The 26,010-nt window shown below is 34.0% G+C and overlaps 2 protein-coding genes across 2 annotated transcripts in view; one reads left to right on the top strand and one right to left on the bottom strand.

Moving 5' to 3' along the window:
- Positions 1 to 9,318, bottom strand: part of LOC146750927 (methionine--tRNA ligase, mitochondrial-like) — a 54,471-nt gene extending 45,153 nt beyond the window's left edge. The window contains exons 1-3 of the mRNA XM_085496451.1: positions 9,021 to 9,318; positions 2,933 to 3,123; positions 2,699 to 2,785 (exon numbers count right to left, since the gene is read on the bottom strand). Coding sequence (XP_085352577.1) covers positions 2,699 to 2,785; positions 2,933 to 3,123; positions 9,021 to 9,201 — 459 coding nt within the window. The 5' untranslated portion in view covers positions 9,202 to 9,318. The remainder of the gene's footprint in view (positions 1 to 2,698; positions 2,786 to 2,932; positions 3,124 to 9,020) is intronic.
- Positions 9,319 to 9,356: 38 nt separating this feature from the next.
- Positions 9,357 to 25,793, top strand: LOC100373800 (G protein-coupled receptor 161-like). The gene is made up of 4 exons (XM_002731669.4): positions 9,357 to 9,725; positions 14,559 to 15,088; positions 19,330 to 20,261; positions 23,370 to 25,793. The coding sequence occupies exons 2-4, from the start codon at positions 14,679 to 14,681 to the stop codon at positions 23,711 to 23,713; spliced, it is 1,686 nt and encodes a 561-aa protein (XP_002731715.1). The 5' UTR covers positions 9,357 to 9,725; positions 14,559 to 14,678; the 3' UTR covers positions 23,714 to 25,793.
- The last annotated feature ends 217 nt before the right edge of the window (positions 25,794 to 26,010 follow it).

The following is a 26,010-nucleotide window of genomic DNA, read 5'->3' as shown; positions in this document are numbered from 1 at the left end:
TGTTGATTCTCACTAACTCTACAAGATTAGAATCACTGTTCATTACCATCATGTCTTTATCACTCTTGAATCTCACTAACTCTACAAGATTAGAATCACTGTTCATTACCATCATGTCTTTATCACTATTGAATCTCACTAACTCTACAAGATTAGAATCACTGTTCATTACCATCATGTCTTTATCATTGTTGATTCTCACTGACTCTACAAGCTTAAAATCACTGTTCATTACCATCATGTCTATATCAATGTTGAATCTCACTAACTCTACAAGATTTGAATCACTGTTTATTACCATCATGTCTATATCACTCTTGAATCTCACTGACTCAACAAAATTAGAATCACTGTTCATTACCATCATGTCTATATCACTCTTCAATCTCACTAACTCTACAAGATTAGAATCACTGTTCATTACCATCATGTCTTTATCATTGTTGAATCCCACTAACTCTACAAGATTAGAAACACTGTTCATTACCATCATGTCTATATATATATCTCTTGAATCTCACTAAGTCTACAAGATTAGAATCACTGTTCATTACCATCATGTCTATATCACTCTTGAATCTCACTAACTCTACAAGATTAGAATCACTGTTCATTACCATCATGCCTATATCACTCTTGAATCTCACTAACTCTACAAGATTAGAATCACTGTTCATAACCATCATGTCTATATCACTCTTGAATCTCACTAACTCTACAAGATTAGAATCACTGTTCATTACCATCATGTCTATAACATTCTTGAATCTCACTAACTCTACAAGATTAGAATCACTGTTCATTACCATCATGCCTATATCACTCTTGAATCTCACTAACTCTACAAGATTCGAATCACTGTTCATTACCATCATGTCTATATCACTCTTGAATCTCACTAACTCTACAAGATTAGAATCACTGTTCATCACCATCATGCCTATATCACTCTTGAATCTCACTGACTCTACAAGATTAGAATCACTGTTCATTACCATCATGTCTATATCACTCTTGATTCTCACTGACTCTACAAGATTAGAATCACTGTTCATTACCATCATGTCTATATCACTCTTGATTCTCACTAACTCTACAAGATTAGAATCACTGTTCATTACCATCATGTCTATATCACTCTTGATTCTCACTATCTATACAAGATTAAAATCACTGTTCATTACCATCATGTCTATATCACTCTTGATTCTCACTATCTATACAAGATTAAAATCACTGTTCATTACCATCATGTCTATATCACTCTTGAATCTCACTAACTCTACAAGATTAGAAACACTGTTCATTACCATCATGTCTATATATATCTCTTGAATCTCACTAACTCTACAAGATTAGAAACACTGTTCATTACCATCATGTCTATATATATCTCTTGAATCTCACTAAGTCTACAAGATTAGAATCACTGTTCATTACCATCATGTCTATATCACTCTTGAATCTCACTAACTCTACAAGATTAGAATCACTGTTCATTACCATCATGCCTATATCACTCTTGAATCTCACTAACTCTACAAGATTAGAATCACTGTTCATTACCATCATGTCTATATCACTCTTGATTCTCACTGACTCTACAAGATTAGAATCACTGTTCATTACCATCATGTCTATATCACTCTTGATTCTCACTGACTCTACAAGATTAGAATCACTGTTCATTACCATCATGTCTATATCAATGATGACACGTATATGATTTATCAATGTGTGTTGATGAAGACATAACTAGGCTAAAAGTGCCTGTGAAATGGCTGTTATTTTCTCACCTAAAATCATTCATTGGTACATCAATATTATTATAAATTTTTATGTTTCTAAGCATAACATTTTTTTTGTGTGAAAAAATGTGTTTTAAATTCAGTCAATGGCAACTTTATTTTTGTGTATTTTAATGAACTGACATTTTGTTGAAATGGGTGAACATGAGTCAGCTGTGTTTGATTGGATAACAAAAATAATTGAGAGCGACACAAATACAGACAAAATCAGAGTGGATTTGAGTGAGCATAATTGTCATAAATATGACATCATATTAAAAATTTACTTAGTCAAAATACATTTACAACCCAAGCCTGGATTTATTCCATAAATTATTACGCAGATCAAGCTGCAAGTAAAGGTAACAGAGGTGTGAATTTGACATTCAACACCAATCACCAAACAATTCAGAAACTTTTAGCATACGAAAATGAAAAAAAATATCAGTGTGTGTCTCGATTTCTCTCATCTGAAATCCACTTTGGTGAACATAGGCTGGTCCGGAATCTATTTTTTTTAAAAGTGTTGATATTGAGCCAGGTTTAAGTTGTTTAAAACCTAGTTGTTCTTCCATGAATAAGGACAGTTTTTCGAAAAAGGAATCTGAGGTAAAATGGACACTACATATGACAGTGAAAGGAGAATGTCCCTCCCAACCTTTTCTTGTTGAAAGACATAGTGTTATAAAAGTATGACTCAACCGTTTTAGAATAGGTGTGTGTGGCTACAGCACTAGAACTATCTCAAATTTACTTGGATATGAGCAATCATTTTCAAAAAAAAATCAATAACTGTCAATTATAGTGGGACACAGATCTAAAATGGGGAACGTGTTGGTGGGCATTTCAGACACTTTAAATCAGATCAAAATGGAGCATGTTGACACAGTAATGTTAAATGTTAAACATACCCAGAAATAGTATACAACTTCCTTGTGTCTTTGTTCAGTTGTACGAATAAAATCACTATATTCAACATCATAGAGTTTAAATAACTCCTACAACAAAAAATAATAAATATTTGATGATCGAACATTCAACAACATACAACAGTTATTAATTATTTTGATATTATGTTTATTCCAATAATTTGGATGTTTCGGGATTGTAAGCATTAAAAATCTTGTGAAGAAATAATAAATTACCTTGAATTTTATTGAGACTTCATCACAATATAGTTGAGTGTTTTTTTTATGAATCACGGCAGACTGCTGTACTTTTAATCCATGCTCATCAGTACCAGTAGAAAATATAGTGTTTTTATAACCTAATAATTTGTACCATCTATTCAATGTATCAGCCAAAGTAGCAGTGTATAGGTGACCAAGATGAGGAGCTGAAAATATATATAGCTGAAAGTCATATTTAAGTCATCAAGTCCCTTGCTGCCTCCCCAGACATATTTTACCAGTAAAGAAAATCATATTTAAGTCATTAGGTCCCTTGCTGTCCCAGACATATTTTACCAGTAAAGAAAGTCATATTTAAGTCATTAGGTCTCTTGCTGCCTCCCCAGACATATTTTAACAGTAAAGAAAGTCATATTTAAATCATTAAGTCCCTTGCTGCCTTCCAGGACATATTTTACCAGTAAAGAAAGTCATATTTAAGTCATTAGGTCCCTTGCTGCCTCCCCAGACATATTTTACCAGTAAAGAAAATCATATTTAAGTCATTAGGTCCCTTGCTGTCCCAGACATATTTTACCAGTAAAGAAAGTCATATTTAAGTCATTAGGTCCCTTGCTGCCTCCCCAGACATATTTTACCAGTAAAGAAAATCATATTTAAGTCATTAGGTCCCTTGCTGTCCCAGACATATTTTACCAGTAAAGAAAGTCATATTTAAGTCATTAGGTCCCTTGCTGCCTCCCCAGACATATTTTAACAGTAAAGAAAGTCATATTTAAATCATTAAGTCCCTTGCTGCCTTCCAGGACATATTTTACCAGTAAAGAAAGTCATATTTAAGTAATTAACAAGATGGCCGCTAATCGGCCATATTTAATCAAATTGCAAATTGAATTGATGTGTACATGTATCCATTTATGACATGCTAAATATCAATGAAAATGATACATGGGTGACAGAGATATAGTAATATGGCCAAAAATAAAAACAGCAGTTATTACTCCAACTTTGATCTGATTATGAAACAAAGTGACATGTATGATGTATGTGCCAAATACGAATGAAAATGGTACATAAATTTTGGAAATATAGTAGTAAGGCCAAAAAGTCAGATGGCTATCAATCGGCCATCAGTGATCCGATTTTGAAACAAATTGTCATGGACATTTATCCTAACATGTATAAAGTATATGCCAAATTTGAATGACAACTGACAAAGCATGTCCAAGATACCACATTTAAAAAAACAAAACAAGATACCTGCCAGTCAGCCATCTTTTATCCAATTGCGAAAGAAATTGTCATGGACATGTATAATCTATAGTACCAATTTTGAATAAAAACTGACAAAGCATGTCCAAAATATGACATTTTCAAAAAACAAGATGGTTGCCATAAATAAAGTACTAGGCACATGCAAAGAATGAACTAACAGACGGACGGAGGGACAGACGCATGCATGTACGGATGGATACACACACAGACAGACATGTATAATCTATGTACCAAATTTGAATGAAAACTGACAAAGCATGTCCAAAATAAGCAGTGAGAGTGATAACTTGAACAAGATATTATGTGAAACAGCTTCAATCAGTATGCAAATAAAATCCATTGTCTTTAGTCAGTCACTTGGTCTGTTTATGCATGGACGTACTACCTCCATGGTTTATGTAAACGTACAGTAGAATGTTTATACACAACTGTGTTAGGCAAAATAAACTAAAATTACATATTAAATGCAACACCCACAGTAAATTACATATTAAATGCAACACCCACAGTAAATTACATATTAAATGCAACACCCACAGTAAATTACATATTAAATGCAACACCCACAGTAAATTACATATTAAATGCAACACCCACAGTAAATTACATATTAAATGCAACACCCACAGTAAATTACATATTAAATGCAACACCCACAGTAAATTACATATTAAATGCAACACCCACAGTAAATTACATATTAAATGCAACACCCACAGTAAATTACATATTAAATGCAACACCCACAGTAAATTACATATTAAATGCAACACCCACAGTAAATTACATATTAAATGCAACACCCACAGTAAATTACATATTAAATGCAACACCCACAGTAAATTACATATTAAATGCAACACCCACAGTAAATTACATATTAAATGCAACACCCACAGTAAATTACATATTAAATGCAACACCCACAGTAAATTACATATTAAATGCAACACCCACAGTAAATTACATATTAAATGCAACACCCACAGTAAATTATATATTAAATGCAACACCCACAGTAAATTACATATTAAATGCAACACCCACAGTAAATTACATATTAAATGCAACACCCACAGTAAATTACATATTAAATGCAACACCCACAGTAAATTACATATTAAATGCAACACCCACAGTAAATTACATATTAAATGCAACACCCACAGTAAATTACATATTAAATGCAACACCCACAGTAAATTACATATTAAATGCAACACCCACAGTAAATTACATATTAAATGCAACACCCACAGTAAATTATATATTAAATGCAACACCCACAGTAAATTACATATTAAATGCAACACCCACAGTAAATTACATATTAAATGTAACACCCACAGTAAATTACATATTAAATGCAACACCCACAGTAAATTACATATTAAATGCAACACCCACAGTAAATTACATATTAAATGCAACACCCACAGTAAATTTCAATCAACTATAAATAAAAAAACTATTACAATGTTTCATAATAAAAAATTTTTTTTTCCTGTTTTCCCCTCTTGCAGCTAAATACAATTCATGATTGTCCCCTGAATAAATCAATAAATTTTTAATATGCAACAACTTCTTGTTCTACATATTTATTCTGTAAAGTTTGATAAATACATATGAGTGAGACAGAGTAAAGTTTGATTTGCGTACAATTGATGTAAGATTCACATACGATTGTTGTATGATGGAAACACCTACACAATTTAAACAAATGTTTATATATAGCATTTTTTGTGCAGAAAAATTAGGAATCAACCTATTTCTTTTGGAGAAAATCATTGGAAGTCACAGAGGGCTCAAACAAGTATAATAACAAGTATAAAACATTTGAAGACGCGACAAGGAACTGTTATGTGCACTATGAATGCATTTATAATCTTGATTTCCACAAAAAATACTAAATTGATTCCTATTTTTCTGCACAATTGCTATATATTAACATTCGCATAAATTATAGGTATTTCAATGGGAGTATCAATTGTACTTGAACAGTACGTGAAATATACATGAATCATAAACAATAAAAAACAAGAAGAAAACTTAATTGTGAATAAACTTATTAACTTAAATAATACTAACCCTAATCAATTTTGGAAAGTTATTAATCAATTAAGAGAATCAACTCATGAACAGGCAAGCCATATTTCACCAGAGGAATGGAATAGGTATTACAGTAAATTAAATGCCTGTGAGACCAATAACAATTATCATAATAACATAATTTCTGAAATTACATCACTTGAAAATAGGGAACATTTAGCAACTAAATTGAATAGCACAATTACAGATGAAGAATTTAAATTAGCTATTAAAAAACTTAAATCAAAAAAGGCAGCAGGGTATGATGGATACTGTCCAGAATTATTGAAACAAAGTTCAGACTTCCTGATTAAACCACTACAAAAACTTTACAACCTTATCCTGGATTCAGGTATTTACCCAGATATCTGGAACATCAGTATCATATCACATATTTTTAAGAAGGGAGATAGAGCAGAGCCTGGTAATTATAGGGGAATATCTGTTTCCAGTTGTGTGGGTAAGACATTTTGTGTTATCATGAATAATAGAATTCAACAGTTTATTGACAAAAACAATATTTTACATTCCAACCAAGCTGGCTTTCGAAAAGGTTTCTGCACCACTGATCATATTTTCACTCTAAAAACAATTGTACATAAGTATCTAAAGCAAAATGGAAGACTATACACTTGTTTCGTAGACTTCCAGAAAGCTTTCGATACTGTCTGGAGAAATGGTTTATTTTACAAACTTCTGAACAGTGGTATAGACGGGAAAATTTATAATATTATTAAATATATGTACTTAAATACAAAGGCCTGCATACGATTTGGAAACAAGACTTCTTTTGTTTTTGAGACAACTAAGGGAGTAAAACAAGGCTTTGTAATCAGCCCCATGCTTTTTAACATCTATATTAATGACTTAAATGATGTATTACAAGATAGTTCAATAGACCATGTTTCACTAAATCACACTAAAATTAGCTCACTCTTCTATGCAGATGACCTAGTTTTACTTTCCACAACAAACACTGGTCTTCAAAAAGCATTAGATATTTTATCAGACTATTGTTCTAATTGGAAACTTAGTGTCAATTTAACAAAAACAAAAATTGTTATTTTCAGAAAAAGAGGTTTAAAAACACATGATAAATTCCTATATCTTGGAAATCATATTAACTGTGTTAACTCCTATAATTACTTAGGTGTTACAATGCAGTCCAATGGAAAATTTACTGAAGCCAGACAAAACATGGCAGATAAAGCCAACAGAGCCTTATATGCAATGTTAAGACACATTCCACCTGAATGCAACTGTAAAACATTTATCTATCTGTTCAGAACATGTATTCTTCCAGTACTCATTTATGGTTCAGAAATTTGGGGAATTGAAGTTTTGGATGAAAACAAATGGGACAAAACTACAAGTGAAAAACTACATTTGAAATTCTGTAGAAATATTCTAGGCCTAAATAAATTTGGTGCAAATTTAGCTTGTAGGGCAGAGTTGGGCTGTTTCCCATTACTAATAGACACCAAGAAAAACCTTATCAAGTATTGGTTACGCATACAAGGGCTTCCAGATAAATGTCTTACAAAACAAGCATATTATGAACAAATGAAATTCAATTTACCATGGTGTTCATCGGTTCAGAATTTAGTTATTGACTCAAGAATTCAAACTAGTAAAACAGATTTGAATATAAAGAACATTGATAAGACTTTAAAAGAAAACTATATTACATTTTTAAAACAGAATGTCAATCAAGAAAACACAAAACTAAGAACATATGCAAAATTCAAAAACACTTATAATTTTGAGTCATACTTAAATTATATAAATAGATACGTTAAAGTTTTCTGTACTCCATGGCTTTAAGTAGATAGGTTCCCATACATTTAATTGCCTTGGAGTCCTTGTTGCTCATCAAAAATATAAAATTACTCAATTTATCTCCTGCATTAGTTAATGTAATTTCTGTGAGCAATTCATGTCTAATATGTTTGTACCGATCACATTCTAAAAGGAAGTGAACTTCATCTTCTATTTTATTTTGGGAACACAAATTACAAATTCTTTTTTCAATGGGAGTTTTTGGCTGTGTGTGCCTTCCTTTTTCAATAGCCAAACAATGGTTACTTGTTTGGAAGCGTGACATGCATTGTAATTGTGTTGTGTATGGATATATTTATTGCTTTTTTACCAAAAGAAATATTGTAATTTCTAAGGATGCAATAAAACTTGATTATTATTATTATTATTAAGTGAATTGTATGCAAATCTACACGAATCAAACCTCACGCTGTCTTAATTCACACTTGTTAAATACATGTGATATATAACCTAAACAATAAAAATAATTGCATCATGCCTTTTAATTAATCTGTTATTTTAATTTTTTGATTATCCTTTTTACTTTTTTTTTTTATTTTACTTGACTATGTTCATCTTCTATAGAAAGAATAATGTCAATAAAGTTACCTTATAAAACAAACATTTAAAGGGCGAGAGTCGTCACGCCGCGTTCTGTTCGATATGGGACTCATAGCGACGTATACAACGCATGTAAAATACATTGTTCATTTACATGCGCTGCGCAACGACCACCGCCTTTTAACACTCTTTTTCAGTTTGAAAACTTGGTACACTGTTTTCAAACTATGACATTGCTTTGCATGCTATGTGACAAGTCACGGTGGCAACAAAGAATTACCTTGTATTTTGAAAAAAAATATAGAAACCCCAAAAAATGTAGATAAATGAAACAAAAATGTGCATATAATTGATTACATACCTGCATTAACATAAAATATAGGAGTTGTAATAAATGGTGTTACTACGAGCGGCTTCGATTTCTTTCCGGGCGTACATGTAACCCCACTCAGCGTGTTGTGTGGAATCTTCCAATTACATCTCAACGACGCTGTCAATGACGGCTGACATAACAAGCATGTACTTCTGCAAATACGGTACATAGTGAAAACTTTGATATCCAGAGCTCTTTAGTTTTATTTAAAGTAAGTTGCATATCCTAATATGTCTAATATCACGTTAAAATTCAAAATAAAAACATGTTTCAAGAACATTGGGGTCAGGGTTCACCATTTTCGATAACGCCCTCGACGGCGATCTCGTAGCCTCTAATTCTACAAACGAGACTGTGTATGGGTGGTCTGGCGGAATTTATGAAGGACCAAATGAAAGATAATGAAGGTTATTTTTCAAATCAAATTCGTGTGATATATATGATTCAGTATGATCTGAAAAAATAATGTGGAAAAGTTGCAGTATGGTTGGAAAAAGTGAAAGTTTTGACTTGATTCGGAATGCAGACCACCCACCTCGACTAGAAAGGAAGGGCTATTCATATGGGAAGGTGAATTTTTCACACAATGGAGATTTTCTCGTCTGGAAAACGTATCGATGAGTCTTGCAATATTTTACCTTATAACACCATTTTTAGCGATATACAGATTTGAATATCATTTTGATGACAAGGGTAAGTGACAAACAGTTTTTGTAGAGAGTGAAAGATTTGAAAATGTGTATGTTTTTACGAGGTTCGGCGTTTTTGCTTTGTTATCGGGCCACGATTAAATCAAGCTGCACTGTGTCAAACCATGGACGTCTCTAGTACGTCCATTGTCAAACATTTGACTGACTGTTGCTACGAACAAGGTATTACCATGTGAACAGTTGGGGTGCGCTTTTTTGTCACTTTCCGCTCAATACCGTTAAAAGGTTTGAATAAGCTAGAAGTACGCGAAACCCATGAAAATAATAAATGTGTCAGACATGCAGTTAAATAATTTATTTAAATACATGTACATGTACATCTATAAATATCTTTAGATATACTAACCAACAATGACCTGCAACTTTGTAGAAATAGGGTATTGAATATTTTATTTAACACAAAATAATTCACCAGTATAATGTTGTACAATATGCAACGTTTTTAGTGAATTTGACTTGAAGTGCCAAATCTCATTATGAATTTATAATTTTGTTACAATAGTCGTTCTGCCCAACTGATAGCCTCCCTAATCTACTCTGCTTATCAGCTGCCCTCTTCTGCTCATCATGTAGATTGCCTTCCCAAATTGCAATCAAGTTTTTTTAGTGGTCATGTGATTTGAAATATTATGCAAAAGATCATCTTTGATCACTGAAAAATTAATCACATTTGTGGCTATTTTTGAAGTTTTCTTTTTCTGTCTTTTTTTTCTGAATCCATATCAATTATCCAAATAATAATGTAATTTACAGAATGAAGTTGGAGAAATATAAAAAACGCATGATAATATGTCTCTATCAGCTTGGTTGTATTGCTTGCGATTTAACTTAGCGATTTGCTGATTACAAAAGATTACAATAAGCAATATTTGCATGGGAGACGCTGCGTTTGGTTTGCCGAATGGCCACCTCATTGCCTCATTGTCTCATTGGAAAGGAAAAAAGCCGACCGAAGTCTAAGGTGCCTGCACAATTGATTCTTTTGTTTTGCCAGATGACTAGTTTCAAGTTGGCCTTGATCAAAAGAAGTTGATAATATGCCACCGTTGTGTTGGACAAACGTCGCATTGCACAAACACACTCATACGCTAGTAGCAAAAAAGAACGAGTCAGAGTTGAACCATGCTAATATGTAAAAAATTAAAACTTCATGGAGTTCACGTATCACTACAATTGAGAATACCACATTTCACGCAGTAGATCATTAACATCCCACAACAACAATGTTGTTTGCACATACATTACAAGTCAAATGTAGATTATTCTCTAAAACAACACAGACATGTTTATAAAGGATTAAAAATGCCCTCTGTAATAGAACATTTTCGATTTTATTTTGCCCCCCCCCCCATTTGAGCATTTTAAAACTGAATATCCTTACAAAAAGCACTGTAAAGGTGAATTGGTGATAATATCAATGACTTTTGCAAAAATCATTTTTGTCAGTGAATTGTCAACCATGATGTGCGTGGGTGGGTAAGCCAATTCAATACTTTAACATCTTGTTAAAATGAATCTCGCGCAAAGGAATGTGTCTGTGCCTTTTAATAAAAAAAATTACATGCATCCTACCATGTTCTAAACTTTCCGCCAATTTGAAGTTCAATAATTTTCTCAATTTCTGACAACAGTGGATATGATTATGTCATACTTTACCCATTATCCCTTGCTGAAGAATCAAGATGGTGGACCACACAAAATAATGAAAAGTTGAATATCTAGAAAATAAAAAGTTATATAAAGAAACTGTAAATTACATGTTCTTACATTTGCCAAGATCTTTCATCTTTGAGTATTATATCTTATCCTTTAACAAAAGCATGTTAATTCTTATGAATATACCTCTGAAAGGTACTGTAAAATGGTTAATTATTCACTGGGTTTTAATTAGTCCCTGTTCGGACAAAGTCCGAAAACGGGACTTATGTTTTGACCTCTGTGTGTGCGTGCGTCTGTGCGTGCGTCCGGACCTGTATCTTAGAAATGCCTGGACCAATCACAATCAAACTTCACACATACATCATACATGATATCATACATATGCACGTCAATTTGTTACTTGATCTGATTCAAGATGGCCGAATGACGGCCATTTTTGTACTAAAAATCATCAAAATCAAGCATTTCCCGGCTGTTTACAGATGGATTTTGTTCAAACCTTGTATATACGTTCGACATTATAGGACCTTGATGAACATCATTTTGTTTTTACGCTCTGATTCAAGATGGCCAAATGGCGGCCATTTTTGTGCTAAAAAATCATAAAAATCAAGCATTCCTCGGCTGTTTACAGATGGATTTTGTTCAAACTTGATATATACATTAGACATTATGGGACCATGATGCAAATAATTTTGTTTTTCAGATAACATTCAAAATGGCCGACTGGCGGTCATTTTGTTTTAATGAATGGGCTTCTAGACCCATATTTCCAACTTGTTTTGACTGATTATGTTCAAATTTTAAATATTCATTATACATCATGTCATAGATAGACAGATATATTGGTTTGACGATCCTATTCAAAATGGCCAAATGGTTGTCATTTTTGTGCTAAAAGATCATCAAATATCAAGCATTTCTGGCATTTATGGATGGATTTCGTTCAAACTTGGTACATACATTAGACATTATGGGTTCTTGATGCACGTCATTTTATTTTTCAGATCAGACTCAAAATGGCTGTCCGGTGGCCATTTTGTTTTAATGAATGGGTTTCCAGACCCATATGTCTGACTTGTTTTGACTGATTATGTTCAAATTTTTAATATTCATTATACATCATGTCACAGATACACGGATATATTGGTTTGACGATCCTTTTCAAACTGGCCTAATGGTGGCTATTTTTGTGCTAAAAAACTTGTTTTATTTTTTAGATCGGATTCTGAATGGCTGACTAGTGGCCATTTTGTTTTAATGAATGGGCTTCTAGAGCCATATCTCTGACATGCTTTGACTGACTATGTTCAAATTTCATATATTCATTATACATGTATTCATAATGGCTGATTTTGTTTTAATTAATGCTGTTCCAGAGCAATATCTCTCAATACTCATTTGACGATCAGATACAAATGTCAATCATTTAAATGTTAAACAATCATCATATTCCTGACATGTTTATATTCCAGCTATATTACTATAAACAAAACTTTATATCTTAAATTTGATAACTAACGGAGACTGTGCCATGCATGGCTTGTTTTGCTTATTTCGCACTAAATTGAAACCCAGTGAATATGTCAAATTTAGCATAGAACACATTATCTAAATGATAAAACCGTGAATTTAATACCCACTGAATATGCTTGAAATTATAGAACAGATTATATATAATACCCCAGGAAAGTGTTCTATGTTCTTCGTGTAATTAGGTGTTAGTATTTAAGACACAAAAATGACCAATTCAACTGAATTTTGTTATCGGTTGGCTTAATATTACCCCAATGGATCGTATATTTGTGAAAGATTGGTATTTTTGTCCTGATTTGTAGGAATCTGAAAAACGCGCATCACAACATGTCTCTTATTTAGTTTTATGCCGCATTCAAAATGGCGGCCCCCATATAGTAAATATCGCATTTATTTTATTATCACGTGTGCGCCAGCTGACTGTGTGTTAGAAGGCCAGACAGTGTGAAGTATATGTTAAGTTATTTCTTTGCTTTTATTCAGATTAATACATAACTGTACTAAGTTGATAATATACAGACTTGTAGTTCTATTGTCACACTCTAAAGTTTTAACAATAGACTCTGTGAAAGCTATTATGCTTGCATTACAGAGGGAGGAACAAATAAAATCACTTTGTACATCTAGCCACAGAATGCATTTAGGTTTTGTCACCACTTGAATACCAATGCTGATTCTGTAAATACCATACAACCATCACATTACTTTGGCTTTACCTTTTTTGACCCTCTTTCATAATTAGCATATAAATAGTATTGTTGTACCTGTGCCATAAATACAAAGCCTTAGGGTATAGTATAAAATCACTTGTACATTCTGTCAACAGTTACTTAAATTATTGGTATTCAATGTTGTGTCCCACATAGTCTCAATTGTACAATAAAACACTGCTGTTTTTTTCAATATCATAAAATTGACCAAACAGACATTTTAACATCTTATTTGTCAGTTTTGTTTTAATAGATTATTTTTGTACATTACTTAGCCAAAAAAGATCCTTGTGTTACTTTCATGAATAATGCATGTTTTGACCTTTCAGAAATAATTTATTCATTTGCTTCATCATATCTACTGAATTATGACATGAACTAAATACATGCAGTTAATTACTGACTTTATCTAATGTAATTCACATTTTACACTCTGTACTTTTAATATTGTTCTCAAAACTTGGTGTCCTTGGACTTGGTGTCCTGTTTTAACTGAACTATTATTTTATGATTTCTTGTGCTGTTTTTGTAATTATACACCTGTAATTTGCCCTCTGTAGTTGAAATGAGACTGAACATATCCTAATGATATATATATACTATGCACAATTTAGATATGTTGCAGTTTTGAAAGTACATGTACAATGTAACTTGAGCCCCACCTTAAAGCCAGCTAAAGACTGCACTGTAATGGTTTGCAGATACATGTCAATTCAGTTTTAATTTTTACTTGGCATTATTGCCCTTTTTGTGTCCTCAGTTGCAATCCTCAAATACATACATGACTATTATAATGCCTTTTTTCCTATTTGTCCATACAGAATTCATGATACAATATAAAATAACATTCCACATGTATTATTATTATATTATGACATCATTCCAATTATTTATGATACATTGTTTTATAGGTGAAGTATTGTAACTAAGTAAGTAGAAATGGTGTCCAGTCATCTCCATGCAACTACCACAGTGAGACTGATCTAAAGACATGTACCAAGTATTTGCTGCGCTGTATATGAAGTTGAGAAATGAACTCCAGCACAGTATTCTTAGGCTCAAATGGCACAGGTTATCAATTCATAACAACGACTGTCAACTCTATCACTACAATCCATCACCAATCAGCTGAAAATGTGATTGATGTAGTTGTTAAGGCTGTCTTGCTTGGACTTATCTTCATCACAGCTGTATTCCTCAATACCATGGTATCACTGACTCTACATAAGAAAACACACCTTATGACAACAGGAAATCGCTATGTTTTTAGTTTAACTGTACCTAACTGTATATTTAGTATTCTAGTTCTACCATTCATATTTGTCAGTGTTATAAATGGAGAATGGATCTTTGGTGTTGTATGGTGTAATTTTACTGGTTTTATCACCATTGCTGTTTTGTCTGGCAGTATGATTATGTTAGCTGTCATTGCACTAGACAGGTATGTATGATCCTTTCAACCAACAAATATCTACTGAGGTAAAACAAAATGCATTGTTTATGAAACTCACTGTGAATAAACTTGTGCACAGCAATATACGCCAACATGATTGTATCCCACCTGACTGCCTTGGTGCCCCACCTGACTGCCTTGGTGCCCCACCTGACTGCCTTGGTGTCCCACCTGACTGCCTTGGTGTCCCACCTGACTGCCTTGGTGCCCCACCTGACTGCCTTGGTGTCCCACCTGACTGCCTTGGTTTCCTTCCCACCTGACTGCCTTGGTTTCCCACCTGACTGCCTTGGTGTCCCACCTGACTGCCTTGGTGTCCCACCTGACTGCCTTGGTGTCCCACCTGACTGCCTTGGTGTCCCACCTGACTGCCTTGGTGCCCCACCTGACTGCCTTGGTGCCCCACCTGACTGCCTTGGTGCCCCACCTGACTGCCTTGGTGCCCCACCTGACTGCCTTGGTGCCCCACCTGACTGCCTTGGTGTCCCACCTGACTGCCTTGGTGTCCCACCTGACTGCCTTGGTGTCCCACCTGACTGCCTTGGTGCCCCACCTGACTGCCTTGGTGTCCCACCTGACTGCCTTGGTGCCCCACCTGACTGCCTTGGTTTCCCACCTGACTGCCTTGGTTTCCCACCTGACTGCCTTGGTTTCCCACCTGACTGCCTTGGTTTCCCACCTGACTGCCTTGGTTTCCCACCTGACTGCCTTGATGCCCCACCTGACTGCCTTGATGCCCCACCTGACTGCCTTGATGCCCCACCTGACTGCCTTGATGCCCCACCTGACTGCCTTGATGCCCCACCTGACTGCCTTGATGCCCCACCTGACTGCCTTTGCGTTCCACCTGACTGCCTTGGTGCCCCACCTGAGTGCCTTTGTGCCCCATTTAACTGCCTTTGTGCCCCACCTGACTGCCTTGGTTTCCCACCTGACTGCCTTGGTTTCCCACCTGACTGCCTTGGTTTCCCACCTGACTGCCTTGATGCCCCACCTGACTGCCTTTGTGTTCCATTTGACTGCCTTTGTGTTCCACCTGACTGCCTTTGTGTTCCACCTGACTGCCTTGGTGCCCCACCTGAGTGCCTTTGTGCCCCATTTAACTGCCTTTGTGCCCCACCTGACTGCCTTGGTACCCCACCTGACTGCCTTGGTACCCCACCTGACTGCCTTGGTTTCCCACCTGATTGTCTTGGTTTCCCACTGACTGCCTTGGTGCTCCACCTGACTGCCTTGGTACCCCACCTGACTGCCTTGGTTTCCCACCTGACTGTCTTGGTTTCCCACCTGACTGCCTTTGTGTCCCACCTGACTGCCTTTGTGTCCCACATGACTGCCTTTGTGTCCCACATGACTGCCTTTGTGTCCCACCTGACTGCCTTGGTGCCCCCGCCTGACTGCTTTGGTGCCCCACCTGACTGCCTTGGTGCCCCACCTGACTGCCTTGGTGCCCCACCTGACTGCATGATGTCCCATCGAATGCACATCGGGCTGACTTGAATGCATTTGTGTCCAACAAAAGACAGGTAGTCAGATATTTCCTTCAGCCTACAGTATTTTAAGGTAGAGATGCAGTTTACCTGACAGGTATTTTAATTAATTAATTAATTAGGGAACCAAGATGACCTGGCTTGTCCACAAAACTATATATTTTCGGAAAACTTATTGTATGAATTTTAAAATTTTGTATTTTTTTTCTATGGACACTGTAGTTTGAAATATGCACAAAAATGTGCTTTTTTTGGTCAAAAGTGATTTAAAAAAAATTAGCTTCTAAACCATGCTTCTGTTTCCTGTCAAAATTGGTTTATGGGTACATCTGTTTACTATGAAGAAAGTGCTGTCTTGAAAATTGTCTACCAGTTTTCAATTTTGCAAGGCAGCAGCTCAAATTTCACTACTTCAAGTTTATGCATAAATTAACACCCAGGCTAGTTGTCTGTACGAATGTTGTAACAGTGTTCAACCAACAACAATACCACAACACATTGTCCATCATTTTTGAAAATTTCAAAACAAAAGGTCAAAGCGTCTAGGAGTTATTTTTTTTAGCTCCGCTGTCGACTTTGTCGAGCGGAGCTTATCATATGAGTGATTGTCCGTCGTCGTCGTCCGTCGTCGTCGTCCGTCGTCCGTGTCAATGTTTTACTTTTTCGACTTCTTCTTGAAAACTACAAGCCTAAATGCTTTGATACTTGGTGTATATGTACCTTGGGTAGACCTCTCTTAGGTTTGTTCATTTCATGTTGATATCTTTAATTCTCTAATTTTGGTGAATATTTTTGTCATTTTTGGTAAAAACTGATATTTTCGACTTCTTGTTAAAAACCGCAAGTGCAATTGCTTTGATATTACATATATAGGTACTACATGTGGACCTCTCTCAGATTTGTTCATTTCGTGATGATATCTTCAATTCTCTAATTTTGGTGAATATTTTTGTCATTTTTGGTAAAAACTGATATTTTCGACTTCTTGTTAAAAACCGCAAGTGCAATTGCTTTGATATTACATATATAGGTACTACATGTGGACCTCTCTCAGATTTGTTCATTTTGTAATGATATCTTTAATTCTCTAATTTTGGTGAATATTTTTGTCATTTTTGGTAAAAACTGATATTTTCGACTTCTTGTTAAAAACCACAAGTGCAATTGCTTTGATATTACATATATAGGTACTACATGTGGACCTCTCTCAGATTTGTTCATTTTGTAATGATATCTTTAATTCTCTAATTTTGGTGAATATTTTTGTCATTTTTGGTAAAAACTGATATTTTCGACTTCTTGTAAAAAACCGCAAGTGCAAATGCTTTGATATTACATATATAGGTACTACATGTAGACCTCTCTCAAATTTGTTCATTTTGTAATGATATCTTTAATTCTCTATTTTTGGTGAATATTTTTGTCATTTTTGGGTGAAAAGTGATATTTTCGACTTCTTGTTAAAAACCGCAAGTCCAATTGCTTTGATACTACATATATAGGTACTACATGTGGACCTCTCTCAGATTTGTTTATTTCGTGATGATATCTTCAATTCTCTAATTTTGGTGAATATTTTTGTCATTTTTGGTAAAAAGTGATATTTTTGACTTCTTGTTAAAAACTGCAAGTCCGATTGCTTTGATATTACATATATAGGTACTACATGTGGACCTCTCTCAGATTTGTTCATTTTGTGATGATATCTTCAATTCTCTAATTTTGGTGAATATTTTTGTCATTTTTGGTAAAAAGTGATATTTTCGACTTCTTGTTGAAAACTGTAAGTCCGATTGCTTTGATATTACATATATAGGTACTACATGTGGACCTCTCTCAGATTTGTTCGTTTTGTGATGATGTCTTCAATTCTCTAATTAATTTATTTTGGTGAATATTTTTGTAATTTTTGGTAAAAAGTGATATTTTCGACTTCTTGTTAAAAACTGTAAGTCCGATTGCTTTGATACTATTCATATTGTTCATTTTCTAATGATATCTTCAGTTCTTTAATTGAAATGTGCATTGCTAACAGCGGAGCTATCTCAGCCGATAGGCTGCTTGTTTTTATAGTTCTGGGTTGTGCACTCAAAAGAAGCTGAGATAATTGCTAATTTGCATAACAATTCACTCAGTAAGAAGTTTGCTAATGCTCATAATTAAAATGGCTGTAGCAGTTCCAAATTTAAATGTATTATCGTTTTGTTAAAAGTTAAATATAGTGCATAATATGGAGATCCTGTCATTTCTTTTTTTCACCATGTTTCTTTTTTTATTATTTATGTACAGCCTTGCTAAATCTTGCTAAGCATTCAAAAGAAAGAATGTTTGCACCTGTTATCTATATTTTAAAATCGTTTTTTTTTAGTATGTTCCACTATTCACAATTGTACACAATTTTAACAGTCTATAGCCAAGACTGTTTGGATAATAAAAAGCCAAAAAAAAAAATTTCACTCCAAAGTGCCCACGAACCTGCATCTCTACCTTAACAGAAATAATTTCATATATAATCACAACATCATAATCAATATGTAGTTTATTTAGAAACATATGTGTAACCCCACACACAGTGCCATGTGTTTATGTAAATGTAATTGCTGTCATGTATTACCTTGAGATTTTGTATTCCAGCTCTATTCCTATGGATGTAACAGGAATATTTTATGTTAACACACTGGTATAAAACTAAAATGAATGAGTAATTGTCATGTAATTTCTTTTCATTTTTTGTTCCAGATATTATGCAGTTGTACGTCCCATGTTGTACCCACTTGCTGTTACAAATATTAGATCTGTACCAATTATAGTATGTACTTGGCTGATTGCAATTATATGTAGCTTACCTCCATCGTTTGGTTGGTCTAATTATAAATTTCATCCAGCTAAATCAAGTTGTCTACCTCTATGGAATCAGCATATATCATATACAGTTTTTCTCTTTGTTGTTTGTTATTTGACTCCGTTTATTATTATGGCTGTTTGTTATACTCACATTCTGAATGTTGCAAGGACTAAAGCTCGCAGAGTTAATATTGGAAATATGATATTAACAAACAGTCCCAGAAGGCATAGCAGTGGAGATCCTCTGGAAAACCGTAGAATAAGTTTTGGAGCCGAGACTGATTCACTCAGTGAAAAACAAACTAAAAAATGTAATCGTCGTGATAGTGACAGCAGTGTAATTGGTGCAGCTACCGGGGGTAACAGAGCACATAGAAGGTCAAGATCATCTTTTTCTATCAACCTCAAAGTCAGCTCTCCAACTAAGGCTTTGCGTACAATATTTCTAATACATGGTGTAAATTTTTTGACCTTAGCTCCGATGTTGATATGTGCCAGTTTTGAATCCATTTGTGGAAATGATAGAATACCAGACTGGGTACTTTTAACAGTTACATGGTTAGCATTATCCTCAACTGCATGTTATCCATGTATATATGGGCTTTGGAATAAAACATTGAGAAAGGAAGTGTACAACATTTTATGTAATAAATCTGCTACACTGGATGAAGAGGAAATGTTATTTCTGCAATCACGTCGTGCATCCTGGAAGTCTCACAGTATTGGTGAAAGTCTAACTGAGTTAACCAAAATGCAATTAGCATTAATTCAATTCCGTGCAAATCGTTCTAATTCACTCACCTCAGGAGCAATAAGCAATGATTCAGGTAGGTTTAATCTTTATAGTGATCACCCTTGGACCTTTATAGATAGGCTTGTTAAACTGTTCTGAAACATTAAAACCTAATAAGCATAGACACTTAACATCTGGTATAATTGTTGGTTTTGGTATATCAGATAGCTGAGCGGAGTTCATGGGTTGACCAACCTGGCGTCGTCTGTCAACTTTTTTCATTCAAACAACTTTTTCAAAACTGTCAGCTGGATTGTTTTGCTATTCATACCACACCCACCTACCTGGGATGGTTCTCTGTTATGTCTCGTGTAAGCCATGATTTTTTTCACAACCGCTTTTCAGATTGCTTTGCAATTTGGCATGAATGTTGTTGACATGGATTACACTCATGGCACCATATGCAATAGGCTATTTTCAGTGCATTTTTGACTTATTCTCCGAAACCGCTTACCACATTGCTTTGAAATTTATAATGTAGACACATGGACTGGTCCAATCTGATTAAAATCTGATGTAGTGTACGGGCTTTAATTATTTTGGCTATAAACTTATTTTAATTTTATTTTTTATTACTTTTATTATTAATGCCTCTTTAGCTCCGCTGTCGACTTTGTCGAGCGGAGCTTATCATATGAGTGATTGTCCGTGAATATTTTTGTAATTTTTGGTAAAAAGTGATATTTTCGACTTGTTAAAAACCAAAAGTTCAATTGCTTTGATATTACATATATAGATACTACATGTAGACCTTTCTCAGATTTGTTCATTTCGTGATGATATCTTCAATTCTCTAATTTTGGTGAATATTTATGTCATTTTTGGTAGAAAGTGATATTTTCGACTTCTTGTTAAAAACTGTAAGTCTGATTGCTTTGATACTATACATATTGTTCATTTTCTAATGATGTTTTCAGTTCTTTAATTGAAATGTGCATTGCTAACAGCGGAGCTATCTCAGCCGATAGGCTGCTTGTTATTTTATTATTTTACTTTGATTTTGTGATTTTTTTTTTAATTCCGCCCTATATTCATCTGATTCGACACCGATGTAAGTCCCGTTCAAATCTCGCGTGAGTAACAGCCAATCACAGCCCCCCTTTTATACAGGCTGTCGGTTGCTTACTTTTCAGTGTAGCAATACTCCACGGGCAATCTTTCTGTACATTATATTTTGCCCACTTGAATAAACCATTAATAGAAATTTGCTAGTATATTTTTATTTACAAAAGAAATTCCACAGCATTTTACAATTTTTGTCATTACATTGAATGTTTTTTTCACTTCCAACAAATGTGTACACTTCCTGATACATCTTCGCCAGCCAAGGTTCGTTTATTCAGTCATCGCTTCAATTTTACATCAAACACTGAGCATAATTATCTAGAATGGAAGCAAACAAATAAGTTAATTGTAATGATTAGAACACTGTAAACAGCTATAGTAAACAATGCAAACTGATTTTAAATTGTATAACTGCATCGACGCAGAAAATTGGAGCAAAAAAATATTCCCTGATCAATTGCGATGTGTTCCAAATAAAAAATGTTTTATTCCAGTCCAAATCAGCTCAATTACTTTAATAAAGAGTTATTGTATAATGTACAAAATGTTGATACATTTTGATGAATATTTACAGCTACGGAAAAATGACTTTCGTTGCATTTGACAATGATAAACTTACTGAAAAGCCGTGTTTTTCTCTGTCGCTAACGCAGGTATAGTCAGCCATTTTATTTTAGTGTGTTTGCCACCTGACTCTGCCCGGTGACGTCATAATGTGCGCTATAGAAGGAGGTTTGTGATTCGTTGACTAAAATCGTCAATAGTGGGTCTCGTTGAAATCTCGTCACATAGACATCGGGTCAGATGTATGTATGGCGTAATTAAAAAAAATAAAAAAATCAGTAAAATAAAATAAAAAGGCATTAATAAAAAAAGTAATAAAAAATAAAATTGAAATAAGTTTATAGCCAAAATAATTATAGCTCGTACACTACATCAGATTTTAATCAGATTGGGACTGGTCTACTTTCAAGTTTGTTTATTTTATGAAGATTCTCCATTTTTATGGAAGTTATGATTTGTTCCCTTTCCCATACTCCAGAAGACAACTGTATTATTTGGAAGCTAGGCTTTCTCAGTACACATTGTCTTGGAAAATGAACTGGATGGGCCAATGCTTTCCAGAAATACTTCAGGTCAAGGTCATTTTAAGGTTTATATGTTTGCTGCTTTTATATGGGTGATAATGAACAGTGAGGATGAGAGGAACTCACCTCCCCGAAATCTTCAAGGCTGGGTCAGGGTTATCTCAAGGTCACATGTTGATTACATGAGTATTTGGGGGGGGGGGGTCAGTGTTGTTTATTATTTCATGACAGTGAGCTGTGCTTCTGTGACTTCATTACATGCATATTCATAAACAAGAAATCATAAACATGCTTGTGCAGATCTCCAAAAGGCTTATGATACTGTCTAGAGAAATGATTTATTTTGAACAAGTAAGAGTTCGGGACTGGGATTTACTAAAAGGTCAAATACTTTTGAATCGTTATGTAAATGACTTAAAACAATACATTGGAAAATTAGATCTGGTAACATTAAATACCTTAGTACTTGAAGAAAGGAAAATGAAAAAAACAAATTTTCTAAAATTCTGTTGCAAGATACTGAGCAAATATTGCCAAAATTACACTTTCAGTAGCAGAAAATATTTTTTTCTCATCCTCGGTTCATCTTTCTGTATTGCATGTCATGACTGTACTGTTTCAGCTTAGCAGAGTCTGAGTGGGTTGGTTCACTATGACGAGGTACCAAGAAATTTGGGCTACCATGCCATTTGTAACTGCGACAGAATCACTAATATCTCTAAACTATTGTCAAATGCATTCTTGCTATTGCAAGATCATTCAATTTCTGTATCGATTCAACACCATAGTTATTATGATGACCTCATTTTTCTTTTTCATTTTCGGTCAGAATTGTTTCCACCTAAATTTTAGCCAGTATCTTCTGTGCAAAATTGGTTTAGAGATATAATTGTATTGTTTCAGACATCTTTCGTCCTGCAAGGAAAAAATTGTACTAGGCAGCAAAAACATAAATTCTTTCTAAGCTTTTTTTAATTTTTAATTTTCAGGAACAGTTTTGACCTGCATTGATGAGACTGATGTAGATGAGGGAACTATCACAGAACAGGATGATAATAAAGAAACTGTTGTTGAAAAGATGTCAGTGACTGGTGATGATTCACAGAATAAAACTGTTGTTGATGTACATACAAATTCAATAAATGATGCACAAAGTGAAATGGAAAAAGAAGAGAAAATTAAAGGAACTTTGAAAGAAAGTAGCGATGAAGGTGTACAGTCATTGGATGATGAAACAGACAGAGAACAATGTGAACCTGTGCAACAAAATGATGATCAAAGCACTACTTTGTGTGATACAACAAATCCTTCTGTGGAGACGGGCAGTACATGAACAGCTGCAATGGGACCTAGGTTTACACTACATGTACATTGTATATGGACAGTAAAAGTACCAAAATTCAGTGCAATGTCTGGAATAAGTTTTTAGTAAATATCTTTAGTAAAGTTTTTATACTATTTATTATAAGATGCATGTATAGCTATGTCAGAAGATTAAATTATTTTACAGTTCTAGAGGAAAGCAGGGTACTCGGCGAAATGATGGGATTAGAATAATAAAAAAAACTAAAAAGTACATTTCACAAGATCAATGCTAACTGCTGGCAGATTGGTCTCAGTCATGCCACTTCCTATCCAGTGGTTTTTTTTTAGATTATGTGTAATATTTGTATTTGAATCATGTTTTTATATGTAGAACTGCTGTTGTCAACTCAGAATTTGAAATAGACTGTGGTGTCCAAATTAAGGAATTGTTAATTTTTCAATTCAATTAAATTAATTAAATCCCACTACTACAGTAAAAAGATCATTAGGAAATGTAAGCAGTGTGACCAAAACTCATTGTGCATACTTTACACCATGGCAACAATGTAATGACTTGTGGGTCCAAACATTGAAGAGGAAAACCAGTAACGTTCAAATGAGTTAATTATACATTTGTACTGTGAAATACTTTATTTTTGCTGGAATTAATTTTTGCTGAAAAGGCTTTTTGGGTGTTTTGTATGGAATTTATTTTCACTGATTTTTGATCAGTATAATGTGAAATATAGGAAAAAAAGTATATTCGCTGGATTTTATTTTCACGGAATCATCCCTCCAGTGAAAATAGCGAAAATAAATTCCAAGCGAAAATAAAGTAGTCTACAGTAGTTTAATTCTGAGAAAGTGGGATCAAATTTTGAATATTCAAAGACACTAGAGAAAACAGGGTCAGGCAAGTGTGGTCTTTTTTTGTATGTAAAATTTAAATGTGATTTTGAACATTCAAAGATAATGTTTGAGTATTCAATGACAAGTTGCATCACACAGATACGAAATCCATGAAAATATTGTGTTCTTTGATGGACGAATTTCAAAACATGTCTATACAAGACATTAATGGTAGGACATAATCTAGTAAAATTTAAAATGATTTGATACACTGTTTTCAAAAAGGGGATACAAAACGTCTTTGAGGTGACAGTTGGTAGGACGATTACTTTGTAACTAGATGAAAGTAAATGGTCAAACAATAAATTTATTTATTTAAAATTTCAAACAAAAACAAATCAATGCCATGGTACATGAACACTGGTACCTAAACTAGTCTATTGTAAACATATTAGTGATTCACCAAATATCTTTGGAATAGTATATTATTTCTACATATAGGTACATATAAATAAAATAGTGAAAAGTCACATATCAGAATAACTCAAACAATTGCAGTTACTTGGCTTTTATTTGGATGTGTTTGAGTAACAACAACAATTTCTTTGTGCCTGTGAAATGTAGTTAAGATATGTTGTTCAAAAACAGTTTTGTTTTGTTTTTCCAGACAATTGTTTGATTGTGATTGTGTCAAATCTATTGATATATAGAAAATACACATAAATAATAACTTATGACTACTGGAAATTTAAATTTCCTTTGCCACTTTGTATATCTAAAATGGGGTGATGTTTCCAGTGCTTGTTCTCAGCATGGATGTATTAGTACATCCATGTTCTCAGTTTACAATGAACATGTTCACAATCCGTTAGCCCTAAAAAGTACACTAAAATGATAATGGTATAATAAACCATCACCAGGCTGATATTAATTCAAATATGTTGTGCTTCTGAGTAAAATTTTGTGGTATACCATGCCAGGTGATTGTTTTAAAAAAAAAATGCTTTGTAACATGTTGACACACTTAACCGTATATGTACAGGTGTCACTTGCCAACACTATTACAAATAATATTTGTATTTCGTATTACTGACACATGTTTCATTATACATGTATATTCTGTGAAATTCTTGATATATAATATAAGCCTACAGTGTTGTGATGTTTCCGTTATTTATTAAACTCAGTTTCTATGATGTTTTAATTTGTCTGCATTGTAATTTAATCTTTTTTTAAATATAAACACATTTTTTACTTAAGGATGTAGTAGAGGTTTTTTTCTTTGAAAATATCAAATTTACTCCCCCCCCCCACATTCTCTTATAAAAAATACCGGTATATAAAGCATGCATTCAACTAGAAAAACAGTTGATTTAAGACGGTAATACATTTTGATACAGTGTGTTTTATGTTTTTTTGTGATTTTTCTTGCATAAGAAAACATCAGTATTTGGGGTTAGTCGAGTGAGTTGATCT

The sequence above is a fragment of the Saccoglossus kowalevskii genome, chromosome 1, assembly GCF_978046115.1.
Source record: "Saccoglossus kowalevskii chromosome 1, keSacKowa6.1, whole genome shotgun sequence".
NCBI classification, from domain to species: domain Eukaryota; kingdom Metazoa; phylum Hemichordata; class Enteropneusta; family Harrimaniidae; genus Saccoglossus; species Saccoglossus kowalevskii.
Note: the sequence above shows the minus strand (reverse complement) of the source record. Positions and strands in the feature narration are given on the sequence as shown.

Excerpts from the sequence above, each read along its gene's own strand:
- LOC100373800 (XM_002731669.4), top strand. The coding sequence starts at position 14,679 with ATGAACTCCAGCACAGTATTCTTAGGCTCAAATGGCACAGGTTATCAA. Across the intron at positions 15,089-19,329 it reads GCTGTCATTGCACTAGACAG|ATATTATGCAGTTGTACGTC; the intron begins GTATGTATGATC and ends TTTTTGTTCCAG. Across the intron at positions 20,262-23,369 it reads AGCAATAAGCAATGATTCAG|GAACAGTTTTGACCTGCATT; the intron begins GTAGGTTTAATC and ends TTTAATTTTCAG.